Raw genomic sequence first — 17,702 nt, 5'->3', positions numbered from 1 at the left:
CACCAAAACAAAACATCATTTTTACCAATTAATTTATAAGCTTTTTGCATTGAAATTGCATTGCATTGAATCACATGCGTTTATATATAAAATCAAATTTCTGTAAAAAGTATATTACGCTATGTTTCTTAACGAAGTAAAACGGATTAATTATTAACACATCTGATAAAACTTTTTGTTGTATTCATTCGGTAGATTGAACCTCTCTTCATTATGCTAAGGATCTCTCTTGCGACATTAATTCAGTAATGAAAAGATTCACAGACCAACGAAAGTAACCAACATAGCTTGGCAAATGAAAGTATAGCGCTCAGAACAGAGCCTTAAGGTTCTAGAGTGGAGACCATGGGCTAAGAAGCGCAGCGTGAAACGCTAATACACAAGGCGGGCAAACGACCATAGTAAGATCTTCGGAAGACGTTGAAGATTAGGTTGAATTTTGATAACAAAGAGTGAGAGAGAGAGAGAGAGAGAAAACTTGGACTTAATTGCTTTGCTTTATTAATAAATTTTAAAAATTAAATTATCAGATGAAATGATGTAGAAAAAGTTATCGCTCCATCTTTTAAATTTTAAGAATGATATTATTCCCTTTCACTGCTTATCACTTGTCACGTTTATTTATTAATCGCCTTATATTAATGATAATAGATATTCCAAAGAAATTCTGTATTATATTTTTGTTAAGAGTTAGGCAATAAATCAACATTGATATGATATATATGTTTCAGTCATTTTATCGCTTACGGCGAATTTGTAAACTTATTTGGTTGTTTTACGTAGTTAAAATCTCTAAATCTTTTAGTTTTCAAGACGACTACAATAGTTTTAAACGCAATTATGGTTGTAATGTTTTGACGCTACTGTTTCTTTTAGATATTTTTTTTCTGAAAAGGAATAACTTAAGATAACCAACGGACCTCTAGCAAATGTTAGCAATTTTAATGAAAACACTTTCGAACGCAAAATCAATAAATCGTACTGTCAATTTAGTAATAAAATATACTTTAAGTTACTTTTTTGCCAAATTTAATTATTCATATGTACGATAAGGCTGTTGATATTAGGTTAAAGTAAGCTTAAGAAAATTTAATATTCTCTTTAATCACGGATAATTCTGTATATTATAAATTTAGGTGTAATTATTGTGTAGATTATTGAATGTGAAAATAAAACTTTTAATATAACTTATTTTAATACAACTTAACAATAAAATTCCTGGTTTGTCTCGACCCTCGCTTCAGATTTATCAATCAAATTTGAATTATTCGTCCAATATGCACTAGTAAAAAATGCTAAAATGGTGCAATAGATTTTTAAGTAATAATACAGCTTGGTAATAAATTGCTCTTACTACTTTTTAAGGACATTTGCAAAACTGATCACAGATCTACTATCTTGAATGACACATTTTTGAAGACTATAATATAGACTACATATACGAATATAGACTATCTTAATATAATTCTAGATTCAATCAAATTGTCTTGTCCTGGCATTCTTCTCGTTATGTACACAAGTATAAATGATACGAAATGTTAATAATATGAATAAATTAATAAATAAATTTGGTATTCAATTTTAAATTTATTGTGTTACTATTCAAATTCATTTATTCTAAATATTAAGACTTACTAAGCATTTAATTGAATCCATAAAGTGTAGCGCGAGACTCGAGTATTGACGCCGGGGTATTTAGGAAGGGCGCACTGGTAGCCCCATGAGCAGATGCCGACGACGACGTTATTATGGAGGAGGGGACCGCCGGAGTCGCCTTGGCACTGGTCACGGCCACCGACATCAATCCATCCCGAACACAACATATTGTCTGTAACAGCTCGACCAAGCTCAGCGTAATTCGTACGGCAAGTCTCCTGGTTGACAACCCAAATAAGGACATCGCGCAATTGCTCGGAACCAATCTCTTCCTCCGCCTGAAATCAGAAATATAAATTGAGATAAACAAGGTGAAGAAGCTGAGATGTAAGTTGCGCTAGGTTACCATACGCGAGTGCTTTCAGGGCATGGATGCCTTGGCAAGTAGCTGTGTCGCATAGGCAGGGACGTTAACGATATGCCACGATTGTGGTAGCGAAGAGGATACAGATCAGCACACGCTTGAGGAATGTACAGCGTGGGAAGATCTGCGCCGAGAACTCATCAATACTATGGGGAATGATCTGTCATTACCAGGCTTTGTTAAGGCGATAGTACAAAACGAACAGTCATGGAGAGCCGGTAATTCTGCGAAAAACTGACGTCGCAGAAGGAGGTTACCAAGAAAGAGAGAGAGAGAAAGAACGTCTGGGCTCCCCATCCGCAGTCGGAGACCTGGACGTCTGAGGGTGTAATACCGCGCCTTTCCTCAACCTCCTTAGCATGGCCTTGATGACGGAGTCGGGGTGATCCGCCGCAAGTAAGGAGTCGAGGCACTGGGTCATTGCTGTTGAAACTACGGTAGTATGCGAAAGCTTTCCCGTAGTTTCAACAAAAGGCGTTGAAGAAGATCGTAGGGTTTTAACAAATAGGAGTCCGGCAAAACCCTTTCGTTGCTCCCGTAGCGATGGAGTATTCCATGCAGGATTTCCCCACGAGTATAAAAAAAAGGTTCCCATGCGCCTTTCCTTGGGAGAAGAAAGGGATATTTATCTCAATAAAGAAAAGGCTGCAACTATGTAAAAGCGTTCCCTTGACTCTGCTATAAAGAGAAACATTGTTGTCATTTATTGGTACATGACCGTTGTAACATGTATTTGCGAACAGATTTCTCCTAAAAAAAACAAGGCCTATACCTATTAGTAGTATGCTCCATAACAGCGCAATACACACAACATCAATTCAAAGCTCTTCAAACTTGAGACTACAGCTATTACGTAGCAATAATCCTCTAATTGTATTAGACGTCATGGTTTGAAATGGAACTGTAATTTATTCATGTATTTAATTGTTATCAAGACCCATAATACAGAAAAAATTACTGTTTTGCAAAAAACAAATTTGCTTCCACACACTTTCAAAGTACTTTTACTACTTGAGTAACACGAAAATAGTAGTAACAAGTAAGTAGTAACAAGAAGTCCATCATAAAAGATTTTCCGTCAGCAAAAGAACCCGTATTTTGAAAGTTAAATTTCATATTTATTTTTGTTGGGATTCGGCAAATAAAACGAGTCGTTTCTTTAGTCCAGTGATTGCACTTGGTACGTCCTTTTCAAATTCAATAATTCTAGTACACAATTGGTAGTACCTCTAGGTTTCCAACAGAAGTTAGGTATATTGTGAAGGACGAAAAGGAAAAACACGAGAGAATTTTGGACAGACGTAAAGAAATCACGAAAGAATTTGTGAAGAATAGAAAGAGATTGAGAAATAAAAATTTTAACTGAAGAAGTTACCCGAATACATCACCACATGGCAGAGGGAAATGATGGTAGAGGCCCCAAAAAGGGGAGACGTACAAAAAAATGCAGAAGTTAAATAGTCTGTACTAACCGATGTACTTCCCCATCCAATCGCCCTCACAGGTTCTCCGTCGTTGAGCGCGTAGTTAGTGCCTGCCACGGCGCCGGGTTGAACAATGTCGCCTAAGATAATAGGATTTATAATTCGCATGATAGCGATGTCATTATCTCCGGTATCCGGCACGTAGTTTGGATGGAGAATAAGTAGCGCAACCTCGTGCACGCGGCCCCCGCTGTTTGCGTAAGTGGAACCAACACGTACGCGCCATTTGTTCGGCAAATCTCCGCTGAAAGTGAATAATTGTTTTTATCCATCACGATTGATTTCTAAATTATTATTGTAATCACTAGTTCTTCTATGATGAGATCATAAAAATCTGTCCAAGAAAATCTTACATTCATTTAAAAAAAAATATTTTATGTAGATCAATAGGGATAAATACGAAAAAAATGACAAATATCTGAATGGGATATTAATTGATAATATTTAATCGCTGCCGATTGTAATCGAAATCACACGCGAAATCATGAAAGATATGTGAAAAAGTAAAGTTGTTTAATTGGGCCCCCGCGATAACGTAATAATTGTAGAGAAAGCACGATTTGAGCATACTATTAATGGATATAAAGGCAAGCAAAAATTAATACTCCGCAGTAATAACGACAAATTTTAAATAGTTTATGTCGTTCGCCGAATTACTTATTCTGCCGCTCTTATAGACTCTATTTATAAATCTAATTAAAAGCACGTTATTAACTCGATTTCCAGACTAAATAAATATAAATCTAATACTATCTGCTGCATATGTAATCTCATTTACGTTAAATCATTTGTGTGGAGAGAATTTTTTTATAATTTTTTTTATTTTTTTTTAAGGTTTGCCTTTAATGTCAACTGTCAACTTGCCAATCGTCTACGTCCAATTTCGCTAAATTTTATTTAAATATCCAATCAATTTTTTATATTATATGTTGATAGTTACAATGATAAATCAATTGTGAAATAAAAAGATAACTTTAAACCATTTTTGTATATGTATTTTTTTCAATTTAAAACAAACATTATCCTGCTTTTTACCTCAACAGTGAAGTCATTTATATAATTTATAATGCAATTCGTTCGTTCAAAATATGGTTTATGTAGATTTTTAATACCTTGGCTATATTAATAATATTCTATTTCTATTCTCCATTGGCAACTGATACGGCGTAGGTCGGCCCCCGCTAGGCAGACGTCAAAATCAAGATCGCAGGAAGTCGCTGGATGCGAGTAAGACAGTACATGGAGGCCTAGGCCTTGCTGTGGGTGTTTATAGGCCAATATGATGATGAAGATCTGTTTAATACGAATGAAGAAGTTGCAATTATTTCTGGACTAACTTCGGAAAACTTTTACTGTTTTAAGTTATATCAAATGTTTCACTTACTATGGACAATGAGCAGCGGTAAGAATGGATTGTGTGTTAATCACAGTGCCACCGCAAATTTGGTTGTAGACTACATCATCCGGAGTGTACAGAAGAGGAGAAGCGAATGGATACTGTTCAATGGTAGTCAAATTTCCACCGACAATCCTTTGAGGATTTCTAGGCACGGCTGCAAAAAAGGATACTTAAAGTTTAAATAATGCTGCAAAAGTTGTCACTTAGTATTTTATTACATTAGTATAGTTAGATTGATAGTTCCAACTTTTAGGACTTTATATTTTTTGTGAACACTGAAGACAGTTCCGTTAAAATTTGACATACATCTAGATAGCTAGACAGCAAATAATAAATATTTTTAATTGTCTCTGTGTGAGAACTAATGCCACAACAATTCGATTTCTCGTACTTGTAAATTCTGTAGCGATAAACTCTTTGACAAAATTTAAAATCACGTTTTAGCAATATAAAACATAGTTAATAGAAATAGTTTGCAAAAAACAAGTCAATGTTCCCCTTCAGTAGTGAAAAATTATTGATTCATTTAAAACTCAGTTTCTAATTTCTTTATAGTTACTGGTTTTACCTGGCACAATATTACTGAATTATATTGTGAATTGTGCCTTGTGTATTTTGATATATTTAATGACAGAAACTTAATAAAGCATAACTTAATTATTAAGAAATAATTTAACTTTAAATAAATTACACGTAAATAATTATAATTACATCCTATTATTTTTAGAGATTATTGATTATTATTTACATTCTTTTGAAGTCAAACATCGCATGAAAACTGCACAAAGAATTAAAAATACTACGCACCAAAGATATATGTTTGTCGAGAGAGGCATAAAAAGAAAATACATTAAACAATGAGCTTATACAATATTATAATATAATATTCTGTGAAAAACTAAATTTTTCGGTGTCTTTTATTCAAGTTTGATTTATAGAGCGGTCTGAATAAATGGTGGTAATATAATTACCTAATAATTTACCACTTCGCGTCTTTGGAATTGGAGCACGCACGATCGTGTCCTTCGAAAGATATACCAAAAGGTAAAAATAAAGTATGAAAAAAAATAAGCAGGACTAAAAAAACGAACAAAATAATTTGAAATAAAGATATATTTATAGAGTGACAGAACAAAACATTATAATTTCACTTTTTGTAAAGAAAGTTAACAATTATTTTCGACAGAACACCGGAAAATTATATCGCCCGTTAGTGTGATGAAGTTCATTAGGCTCATTCCAGTAGTAAATAGCCGTTGAAGTTGAAAGTTTGACGCAAATCAATATATTTCCAAATTTAAAAATATTAATGAACAAATCAGAACAAAAAATAATATATTTTAGACATTTCAAGTACGCAGTACTTTAACATAATATGATATTTCCAAAAAGTTTGGCACAAATCATTATATTTTCGTCAGATCCGATCCAAACATAATATTTTTATTTTTCATAAAAATAAACAAACAATTTGTAACAAAAATAAATAAAAAATTTACATAATAACCTTTTACAGTTATCTATTCATTACAACCTATATTTTTTATTTGCACTAAAGCAGTTGTAGCAGGCCTTTTTTAAAAAAATTAGACAACAGAGCACATCATTTGTGATTGTACTAATATGTATGGACGTAAATGTTCGTATGCGTACATTTTTTATAGATTTTATTGTGAAAAAATAGCACGTTAATATACCTCCGACCGCAGCGAAGACCGAAGCCAACAGGAAAAGAGCAGTCTCCATCGCGAATGCTTATGGAACTGCACCAATTAGCGAGTATATTGCATTTATACACGACTTGTTTCTGCTCTGCAAACAGATAATGTAATCAGGTATTGATAGCCTAATAAACCGATAAATAGTTTACAAAAATTTCTATAATCTCTGAGGCTGTTTTGCGATTTGTTACTGAGCGAGGGTAGCTTATCAACTACAAGGGTCCGTATACTTTCCACTGTCTCTCGATTAAACAAGCTAGGATTTCCTTATAAATATGCACAAGAAAACCTTAAGACTACAGAAAGATTTTTTTCACGAGTTCGATTATTTGTGTTAGAACCGTGTAACGGTGCAGAAACTTTTGCCAAAGTTGCTTTAGGATTTCGTTGTAAATTTTTCAACTGCTGTATTTGTACATAAATTAAAAATATCTTGTAACAAAAGCTTTGTTACAGAAGATAATTAAGGCAAATTTACGTAATAAAACGGAATTTACTGTCACAGTAATATTTTTCATTTATTTAAAGTTTTTGAAGTCTCTGGCGATTTATTGGGCAATAAATAAAAATTACGATTGCAGGCCATGAAGAAAATAAGCAGTTAGACATCTTAGGCTGCGCACGATGGACAAACAGCCTTTTTAAGGTCCTCGGAAGATGGTATAAATCCCGCCGGTTCTATTGAAAATCTGTGGGGTAGGCTTGTTTCCTTACCTCTTACAGCTGAAATGATGATGATCTTCTGTTAAAAGTCAAATGGAGATCAGAACAGAGATACCGACTTAACCGTAAAGCGAAAGCAGAGGAATGTAGACAGAGTTTTAGTCGAAGTAATTCCGACATTCTCTTCTTCCCCGCACTTCAAGAACAGATAAGCTAAGGCATTTCCTCCACGTAGAATAATAACGTGTTTGCCTGAGCATGAGTAACAAACCCTCCTAAAGTGCAGTACACACAGCATCACAACAGAGCTCTTCGAATTGAGACGAGAGAGAGAGAGAGAGAGAGAGAGAACAGTAAATTGTATTTAAAAATATATAAACCAAATTACAGATCGTCACGGTTAATTAATTAAGATATAGAGTTTTGAAAACAATTCACTAACCTACATCAAAATACAGATGAAAAAATATACTCAAATAAGTTTGCAAAATATTTATTGAGTAATGCTACGAAAGATTACCGTGGAAAAAAGCCTGCTTTGATATTCACCCAAAGGTTTAGCAAGAAAGACTTTTCCGATTCGATAGAAAAATATCCGTGAGTTTGGCCGTAAGTTAGCTTTCTTAGCGATAACCGTTTGTGATCTGTTATATTTAATATTTACTAAGTTGGAACATGAAATGAACTGTTACTTTGGCCCAGTTGCTACGCTATTTTAACTAATGAATTCTACTACTCTATAGAAGTTAGATGGTCTTTGCTTATCGAAATACTTCCCCAACTAATAGCCGACACAGATTATCTGTCGCCGAGGTCGTAATTAGTGCCCGCTAAGGCACCGGATAAGATGCCGTGGCGAACAGTTATTATAGGCGGACACAAAAGCAATTTCAGTTAAAGTTCGCATGATAGAGGTTATCTTCGCTATCCACGTTATACTTCGATGAATTAGGATAGAAGATAAGTAACGCAACCTCGTGGACACGGCTTTAGCTGTTCGCGTAAGTGGAACAAACATATAAACTCCATTTGATAAGTAAATCTCCGCTGAAAATTAAATATTTCTTTTAATAGCTTATCATGCTAAGTTTGTATATTTATGTCCTATACACGAGCTCTTTCATGGTGGACACGCTACCGGAAAATATAACATTAGTATAACAATTATATAACGTAACATAATTAGGACAAATTCTCACTCAATCACAATAAAAATTGCAGATAATATATAATCGCTATCGATTGCGATCGTCATGCAAGTAATGCGAAATTAACAAAAATAGATTGAGCCTACACGATATCGCAACATTGATAAAATGAATTACGCGTGCGCGATTTACAGATATAGACGTGCAAAATAGGAAGTAAATATACAGAGTGTTTAATTATAGCTGAAAAAACTTTGAAGAGTTGCAAGTATTGCTCATTTGTCAGCAAAAACTTTCGCACTTATTTCCAATCGTCCTGTATAAATTAATCACGCGTTAAATCAAATACGTTAAATTAATTATTTTTTTCTATTGATATATTGACTTTTGTCAGTACAAATTCTATAGATACAGATAGAAAATAAATGTAGTAATCCAAATTGTGAAAATGATTTTTCTTATTGTGTTATCGTTGTCATTTATTATTTTTGTTTTTTTTTTCGGTGTTATCCAAAAAACCGACTGCCTATCACGTGGGCCAGTGGATAGTAAAGGCATTTCGGAGTTTTTGTTCCGGGAAATGCTGGTTTTGATTAATATGAAATTCAAATAAAGTCTACGCCTGATAAATTTTATTAGCATTTCTTTAAATACATTTGTAAAATAATAATTGCTTTTAAATAAATATCTTATCTTATTTTTCCGTGGTCGTACCGACGCACAGAATAGTCCGCACCCTCTCTTTTCATGGTTGCTATAAAGAAAAATACTTATCGAGATAGAGTAGCAGCATTTCCCGTTAAGCCTAGGCTTTTCTAAAATGTCAGAAGACGAAGGTCTTTGACCAATGTGTGTTGTCAATAAGTCCCCCTAGATAGTCAGCAACACTCAGGGTCTGCTGGTTTCTCGAGGAGTTTGGTTGACTCGAGTAAAGATAACCCCGACGCAAAATGAGTGCCGCTTAGTTTCGGAGACTAGCTCAAAATATTGTCAGGTTGAATTGGCAGCAGGCAAGTCGATTAGAATGCTGACCTGAAGGAGGGGACTGCCGAAGTCACCTTGGCACAGGTCACGGCCGCCTACGTCAATCCATCCAGAACACATCATATTGTCGACCAAGCTCCGCATAATTCGCCAGGCAAATTTTTTGATTGATAATCCACATAAGGACTACTTAAATAATTCAAGTTGGGAGGGAACACATTAACTTAGTTGCTTCCTACTTACACAATTACGGAATAAATGATTATAGAGTAAATGCGACATTAATTTTGAGGCAAAAAACGGAAAAAAGGCCCCAGATGAAAGGTCCATCCATATTTGGTCTAAAGTCAACATTAAAGTTTGTTTTGTTAAATTTAATTTATATTTCTTATTTGAGAATTTGGGATATAAAATTATTACTTACTTTAGCCCAGTATGAATTAGATATGATATTACGAAGTAGAAGTTAACTAATCAATACTTACCGAAGTAGTATCCTATGCAATAGCGGTGACAGGTTCTCCATCGTTGAGCGCATAGTTAATGCCAGCCACGGCGCCCGGTTTGACGATGTCGTCAAAAACAATAATAGCAATGTCATTATCTGAAGTATCATCGTTATAATTTGGATGGAGGATAAGTAACACAACCTGGTGGACGCGGCCCCCGCTGTTTGCGAAAGTGGAACCAACACGTACACGCCATTTGTTCGGCAAATCTCCGCTGAAAGTGAATTATTGGTTGTGCTCACCATGATCGACTTATGAATGAATATTTTATTTAGTAGCTCTTTTATGATTACGAAAGACTACTAGAAAATATACATTGAGCAAACAACTATTTTATGTCATTGTACAAATATATTATTCAATTATACAACAAAACCCGAAAAAAACCTTACGAGAACAATTTAAAGATAATATTTAACCGCTGTCGATTGTGATCAAGACAATAATATAGGCAAAATTGTATCTTCACTCTTGTTGTGCACTTTTGTCAGAGTACTCGTGGTCATTCCCCGGTCGTTTCTGGTGACCCCGCTGGGAGGTAAGGGCAGAACACCAAATATCATCTCAGGTGGCCAAATTGTCACCCTCACTTATACGCGCCGCATGGACACCCTGGTGCCTTGTCTAGCAGCTCCTGCTGCAGTGACGAAGCTATCTCAACTGAACAATGGCGAATAATACACGCGGTGGATTAACCTGTCTGGAAGAAGCGACAGTGACGTTCGAGCCCAAATACCCCCAAAAAGATCCCGTGCAGAAGGGCACAGGAAACCACTGCACTAATATCCATTTGAGTCATACTAAGACCCAAGAGAAGTAAAGTGAAATAAATAAATAGATTGTGTGATCACACGTTATTATCCCCAGACAAATAATTCATATGTGAAAGAAACAATTTATAAATGGTGCAATTGGTAGCTTACTTTGGCTAGCAAATCGCTGGATTAAGGGAACGTTTTTAAAAATTCCAATTATCGTTAAAAAATATCAGCATGTAGCACTCATTGATGACCAAATATCTCGTGCTCATGTAATGATTTAAAAATTATAAGAATAATTAATGTAGTTCTAGCATCACTTAAGTAATATAAAATATGAGATCTACATCACAAGTCAACAGTAGCATAGAACATAAGTTAGTGTTCACATTAATTCTGAGAAAAAAAAGTAAATATAATAAATTTATATTACTGTTATGATAATACTTGCTGTCTTGTCTTTGGCACTCTAATAAATAATGTTAATAATAATAATATACAATACAATATCAATTTGTAGCGCGTGAACTAATAAACGCGCGAAGTTAAATACGAACTATCAATCGAGTGAAGCTAAATACGAACTATCAAACGCATGAAGTTCGTAGCGTACTGTCAAACCCGAGAAAAATTTTTCTTAATTAATTATTTTAATTAAAATTGTTTCAAGTTTCGAATAAGAACCTTCAAGAAAGTATCAGGAATCTATTAATAATGGTTAATGACATTGGTAACAGCAACCAAGGGAGAGCGATTAATATAAATATTGATTAAAGTATATTATTATAAAAATATGTACAAATACATATATAAATAAATATGTATCTATAGTCATAGATACTTGAAATTTGGTAGAAATATTTTTATTGCAAAGTAAATGTTTGCTAAAAACGAATTCCATCCACAATAGGCGTCAACGGGGCGTTCAATATCTTAACTAATAATAGCCCTTATTTATATCGTCTCGCCAGACGGGGGATGTCTGCATAAATATAAAAACATATATTATTTAAAAGAAAAATAAATAAATTTGAAATTTAAACCGATATTTAAAGTTATGCGCGATGGATTCATCAAAGAAAGTGCTCCAACGTCATAGCGTGTCATCTAGGGAATAGTTTGCTTCTTTTAAGTTGGGTAAGTAATAAATAAATTTATACACCGTTCGTCTGGAAAATGTAAAGCTTTTAAAATTATTATTATTTTCAGATGTTATTGTCGTTATAATGTTTCCATGGTTGACACAGACCTTTTTTAAGACAGACTTCCAATTCACCACTGCGAATTACAACTCGGATTTTCCTGCACTGTCTAATATCTATATTTATAATAAAAAATTCATACAAAGTTTTGAATAGAACATACAATATTTTTCGAATTCTGCCCATTTTTCATCATTAAAACGTGTGACCTAAGAAGCATACTGCAACATATGTAAGCTGGTCTAAAGCCAGTATAAGATTGTCGTTTGATAGGCATGTGCTCATATACTTACTTACTAAACGTCCTACTGGAAATCGAAGAAGAAAGCCAGCCGTCCAACTGTGAACATCCTGCACCTAAAATTATGATAATGATGGTAGTCATACATTTTTATACCTTTGAAAAATGTTCATTCATCATCGTTCAAAATGTAAATAAAAAAAATGTTTTTGTTAATTATTTTTATTTCTTTTTTTCAAAGACAAATACTGTTTAGATAAAGACCTTAAGCTCTTTACAGTAACTAAGTCAGAGGAACCTTTTGAGAACCACATCGTAATCTTCATTTCAGCCGTACGACGTCCACAGCTGGCAATGGGCCTACCCCACAGATTTCGAATGGGACCAGTTGGTAACGTTCTGCATCCAGGGTCTTGGAGTGCCACAACTTGCCTTTAATACCTTACCTTCACCTGAAACTACTTGTCTACTCTGTAGTTAAACAAGCAGAAGGAAAACAGAGAAAAAGACATATAGAAGAGTCCCGGCCGTATTCGTTACTGTAGATATCCCTTAACATCGAAATAAATCTTACATTTATTCAACCCAACAATTTCATTTATGCACTATAAACCGACTTGATGATAAAAAGAAACGCTATTGGGTACTACTAAAGTATGTACTACTAAAATTCTTATTACAAGTATTTTTTTCCTTATTATACTATAGTGAATATAGTAGCACGAGTCTCCAAAGAGAAGGTATAATTGAAAAAATAATGTTATATTTTATCTTAAAATACTCAAGGAAAATATCTCAAGTAAACACATAAGATTCTCAAAATTATTTACAATAAGATCAAATTAAATTTTCTTAGTAGCAAAAATTCTTGTATAATGAGGCTCTTTCACAAAAGAAAAGTTTATTAGTTTATAGAGAAAGGAATTATAAATATTTATCTTGAATTTATTAAAATAGGTTAAGAAGTAGAAAGTCGAAAAGGGAGCCTCTAAAAGAATACATGTACCTACTATGAAGTTTTCAAATATGCAGGCCAATCTTTGCGCACAGAATGGTTGTACAGAACAAGTTCTGGAGAAAAGCCACAGACTCACCGGGCATACGCAATGAAAACCTGTATCTGTACCTGGTACCTGGTATCCTGTACCTTGGTCTGTCAACAATCGCTCAGTTGCTAAAATGAGCATCAAAACTTTACTTTGACTCTGTCGCTCAATACAGAAATTCATTGTTTGTAAGTGCCGCCATACAATCTCATTCCCGGTACATTTAAATGCCACTCCGTCCAAAAATCAAGATAAGTACTCTGTTTCCGGACGGTGTGACAAAAATAAGATAAGCTACGTACACTGAACGCCGTCATTGTCACTATTTGTGACTCTCGTCGGAAAAGAGGCCGAGTCGTATAACACAGAGGAAGCTATCCCCCCATCATAGAAGCGTTGATCGAGTTTCAGATGATAAAGTTCGGCTCTCACGGGTGCCCTTGTGTCAAACTACATGAGGGGTATTACCAACGAGTGGCAGCGTAAGCCAAAGTCTTCTCGTTGGGGCTTTAGAGCGTAGCCACTCCATGGGGTGTCCGCCGAAGTAGACCGAGACTAGGCTCCCCGAGGAGTCTTCGAGCTTCGCTACCTTAAAAGAAGTCTTAGACTAGGCGACTTCTGCGGCCTGCCACCTTAAACCCGCGGAATCTCCTAATGCCATTTTGTCAGCAGTGAGAGTCCATTCCTAAAAAAAAAAATAATGTTTGTTAGATAGAGTAGGACAGGTCTTTACTGTTTACGATACGTAATTTTTTTTATTTAGAAAGACATAGTGAAAGAATAACTAAGGTGTAAAAAGATTTCTTAAAAATATTTACAATCTAAAAGAAGTTATGAGTAAAAATTAAAAATTCTATACTCTATCAAATTGTCATAAAATACATAATTGTTTTTCTAATTGCAAATATAAATACTTTCTTAAGAAATCAACACTATATTTGCAATTTTTCGTAGAACGAAATCGCAATAAAATATATGTACAATACATTATACGCACTTCTCAACTACCAACCTACTCCTTTTCATAAAAAAATTTCTTTTTCTACGGATTCAAAATCGTCAACGACAACTAGTTATACAAACTTCTCAAACTATCTTCAGAGCATAAAGTAGTCTTTCACAAACGGGATAAAATATATCTCATATTTAAATTCTCAGGTGAGTTACAAAAATTGCGTGAATGTCTGCCTTCACAGCGCGGAACGAGTCGCGTCGCACCGCGAATGCGACAGCGGTGGGTTTGTGAGGGTTAATCATTGTCTGCGGCAGAATTATGGTAGACGGCGGAGAAGAATACTATTGCCGCTGTAAAAGGCTGAGAAGCAAAAAGTAAATCCATTGGTCTTCTTCACTTCTGGATGATTACCACTTTAGCAAAAGAGTGAGGTTAGCAAGAGAGAAAAGGGGGAGATTTTTCTTCACCGATACTAGAGTGCGTGAGCGATTGATGCTCCGGGTAGTCAGAGGATGTTTCATATAACAGGGTACGGCGTCATTGTGGGTGCTAGTGTGACATTTAGGTCTGAGGAACCATTTTGGTACCATGTTTGAATTATATATATATATAATTGTTTTGTGTATTCTACTCTTTGTTTACTATTCGCAGAGAGTAAGAGTAAAAAGGGCAGATAAAAAAATACAACAGCTAACACCGAGATGGATTAAAAGAACTCGCAAATGGAAATTATGAATTTATGTTTAAAATTTAAAAGAGTTTTAACAAATAAAGGAGCAATTTATTATAATTTTTAAATTAAAAAGATTAAATACGTATACTAAGTATAATAAAAATAGTTGAGCGTGAATAGTTAGTTACATGGATCGGAATCTTTTTTTGGGTCTATGCAAGTAGTTCATTTTTTACTCACTATAGCCATTATGTCGTATGCCTAAAGATTTTAAGGCCTTTCTTTTTATGATTTTCCTTGCAGTCCACGCTATTTATCGTTTATATCGCCCATCTTTGTCACGTGTAATCACTGAACTAATCATTCTGTAGCAGTCTCTATCATTTTATTTTGTCCTTTGTCCTATGAATACGTTAGATTATATTTTTGTAATTTTGTTATTAACAAATATGCATTAATGATATGTCTAATAAAGAATGTTTGTAAACAAAATCCAAAAAATTTTGTCTAATCCAATATAAAACATTTCATTACAATAAAATTAAATCAGTACATCAATATTCGTGGTATTCTTTGTCGCTTGGTGATAATTAGTGAGACATCGGTTAGGCATCTTCAATAAGATTCCTCGACGAAAGATCGGGAAGACTTATAGGAATTCTGAAACTGCGTCCACAATGGCCCGCCATATTTAATTTCATAAAAATATTTTTTTCTGTTTGGTTCGTATCAAATTTCTGCAATCTGTCTTCAAATGATTTTATTGTTTTCTCTTGTACAGAATATTACGTAAATTAGAAATTAGGGATCCTTATACGAACGAAAGTGACCCACTTAGCCGTTCACAAGTTGATGAGACTGTAGGCATTAAAACAGGCAGAATAGATATTCGCTAGAGCATTAACATTTTGCATAGCACGTCTACCCATAAAGTGTGCAGACGAACTTGTTAAGATCATCGAAATCCGCTGGATACAAGTCGCTATCTACCGGTCTTATTGGATATCTACGGGAGGGGATTATGTCCGGCCGTGAACAACGTACGTCTGAAATGTTGGTGATGACGAACGTATCTTTTTATATATATAAAGTTAATTCAATATTATAATCTCTTATTTCTACGCCTTAATAGGTGCTACATCATTTCTGTAGTAAATCTTCTGTACAGAATGATTCGTTTTAGAAGTTAAAACTTTAAAAGAGTGAAAGTGTAACTAAATTGTTTTCAAAAGGTTTTAAAGCTTTTCCAAATGTTTCTAGTCACCCTGTAGAACATGAACACGATGTAACATATACCTATTTTTTCTCATTAGAATATGACAGGCCAGTAACTTTTAATACTACAAAATCTTAATTTTAACATACAGTAATTGGAATTTTAAAACGCTTTTTTATTTTTTTCATAAACTGTTGATTCTTGGACTTAATGTACGGCTCTATGCCGTACATTAATTGACAGCAAATGAGTTATAAAAAAAATTATCTACTCTATTATAATTTTTACTTTTATAGCCAATCACCTGTATAATCTTTTATTATATTTCCATCCATTGGTGCGTATTTGTTATTTGTATTTCAATAATAAGTTGTACATGTGCATTAAAACAAAGTTAATTTTTGGCTCAGCCGTTGGCAAACCTAACGTCGAGGAGGATACATTTAATTCCATAGAGACCGTAACATAAATTTCTTAATTTTTAAGTGCCGTGCCTAGTTGAGAGCTACACTCTATTAAATCAAGTAATATGAAAATATTCATCAGCTCTAGTTTAGTAAATTAACTATGGATCACTCAATATTTAGTGGTAATTATATTATCTTATTGCTAAGAACAACGATTTATAGTTTAACTTATACTATATACAAAAAATATCTGTCTTTGTCCATGCGAGGATAATATATTAAATGAATTATATTTTTTTTAATATTATAACATTTACTTATGTAATTATATTAGTTTTCTTTATTTCATTTTTGTCATTTAACAGTAATACATACCTAAATGTTATTTTTAACCGAAAAGAAGCGATATTAATAAAAAAATAGTTACATGAGATAGTTTTTCATGAAAATACAATGCAAGATGTTATGTTTTCTGTTGCACTATTAATTATGTGTCGCGTTTCACTTACCGATATGCAACCGGCCTATCTGTATTTTTTACATTATAGTGATAATAATTTTATATTTATGCGAATTTCGTACGAAATCATTCTTATTATTGTTTTTCATGTTAAATAATAATGCATATATATGGACATTCTTACTCTTCACTATTTTATGTCATAAAATACATTTGATACCAAAGTGAAACAGTATTATCATCAGTCAGATTTAACAGAAGATCAAAAAGAATTAATATAAAAATATTTTTGTATAAAAATGATATTAATATAAAATAACTTTAATTAAAAGATTATGATTATATTCGTAACTGTTAAAAAACAATTTGTTATATCTGCTAAAACATTATGTAGAATGTTCACGCATATGAGTTAGACAAAGAAAACCATCGCTTGTAGGGAATAACCACTCCATACAATCGACGTGTTCAAAAGCGTAGGCCGCATGCACACAACCACGTCGACGCATCTCGCAGTGGGGCACAGGTGAGCAGTGCAAATGCAATAATGTTAGTCCAAACAGTATAGGAATAAAACAATGGAGGAGCAGCGTGGACAATGCCTAAGTTTCCCCGCCGCCCACAGTATCGATCTTGGCCGTTATGTAACCCCCCACCCGTCCCGCAAGCCCCGATACCTTCAACCGTATCATTCATAGCAGGTTCCGTGGCGGGCATTCTGAAACCTCCCCAGCGGGCCCCACTTCGAACCACCCCCGTGCGCAGTTCACTTCGCGCAAGTTTTCCTTTCTGGATTCGCAGTTGTTTTCCAGGCGC

General features: G+C 34.2%; 2 protein-coding genes across 2 annotated transcripts; both read right to left on the bottom strand.

Moving 5' to 3' along the window:
* Positions 1 to 1,634: 1,634 nt before the first annotated feature.
* Positions 1,635 to 3,673, bottom strand: LOC137927132 (trypsin CFT-1-like). Its single transcript, XM_068770945.1, has 2 exons — positions 3,493 to 3,673; positions 1,635 to 1,934 (listed from the first exon to the last, which is right to left on the bottom strand). Exons 1-2 carry the CDS (start codon positions 3,610 to 3,612, stop codon positions 1,635 to 1,637), a joined length of 420 nt encoding a protein of 139 aa, XP_068627046.1. The 5' UTR covers positions 3,613 to 3,673.
* Positions 3,674 to 9,425: 5,752 nt separating this feature from the next.
* Positions 9,426 to 17,603, bottom strand: LOC137926734 (trypsin, alkaline B-like). The gene is made up of 4 exons (XM_068770420.1): positions 17,543 to 17,603; positions 10,519 to 10,588; positions 9,935 to 10,142; positions 9,426 to 9,605 (listed from the first exon to the last, which is right to left on the bottom strand). The coding sequence occupies exons 1-4, from the start codon at positions 17,601 to 17,603 to the stop codon at positions 9,426 to 9,428; spliced, it is 519 nt and encodes a 172-aa protein (XP_068626521.1).
* Positions 17,604 to 17,702: the final 99 nt, after the last annotated feature.

The sequence above is a fragment of the Battus philenor genome, unplaced genomic scaffold (assembly GCF_028537555.1).
Source record: "Battus philenor isolate CCGP_79_NKW_IND1 unplaced genomic scaffold, ilBatPhil1.0.hap1 SCAF_3, whole genome shotgun sequence".
Taxonomy (NCBI): Eukaryota; Metazoa; Arthropoda; class Insecta; order Lepidoptera; family Papilionidae; genus Battus; species Battus philenor.
This window is presented reverse-complemented; position numbering and strand designations above follow the sequence as displayed.

What these genes read in the sequence shown, in the direction of transcription:
- LOC137927132 (XM_068770945.1), bottom strand. Translation starts at nt 3,612, where the DNA reads ATGCGAATTATAAATCCTATTATCTTAGGCGACATTGTTCAACCCGGC. An exon ending in TTGGATGGGGAAGTACATCG is followed by an intron (nt 1,935 to 3,492) that starts GTTAGTACAGAC and finishes TTCTGATTTCAG; the next exon opens with GCGGAGGAAGAGATTGGTTC.
- LOC137926734 (XM_068770420.1), bottom strand. Translation starts at nt 17,603, where the DNA reads ATGCCCGCCACGGAACCTGCTATGAATGATACGGTTGAAGGTATCGGG. An exon ending in TATCGGGGCTTGCGGGACGG is followed by an intron (nt 10,589 to 17,542) that starts GTGGGGGGTTAC and finishes GCCATTGTTCAG; the next exon opens with TTGAGATAGCTTCGTCACTG. An exon ending in TGTCCATGCGGCGCGTATAA is followed by an intron (nt 10,143 to 10,518) that starts GTGAGGGTGACA and finishes ATTCACTTTCAG; the next exon opens with CGGAGATTTGCCGAACAAAT.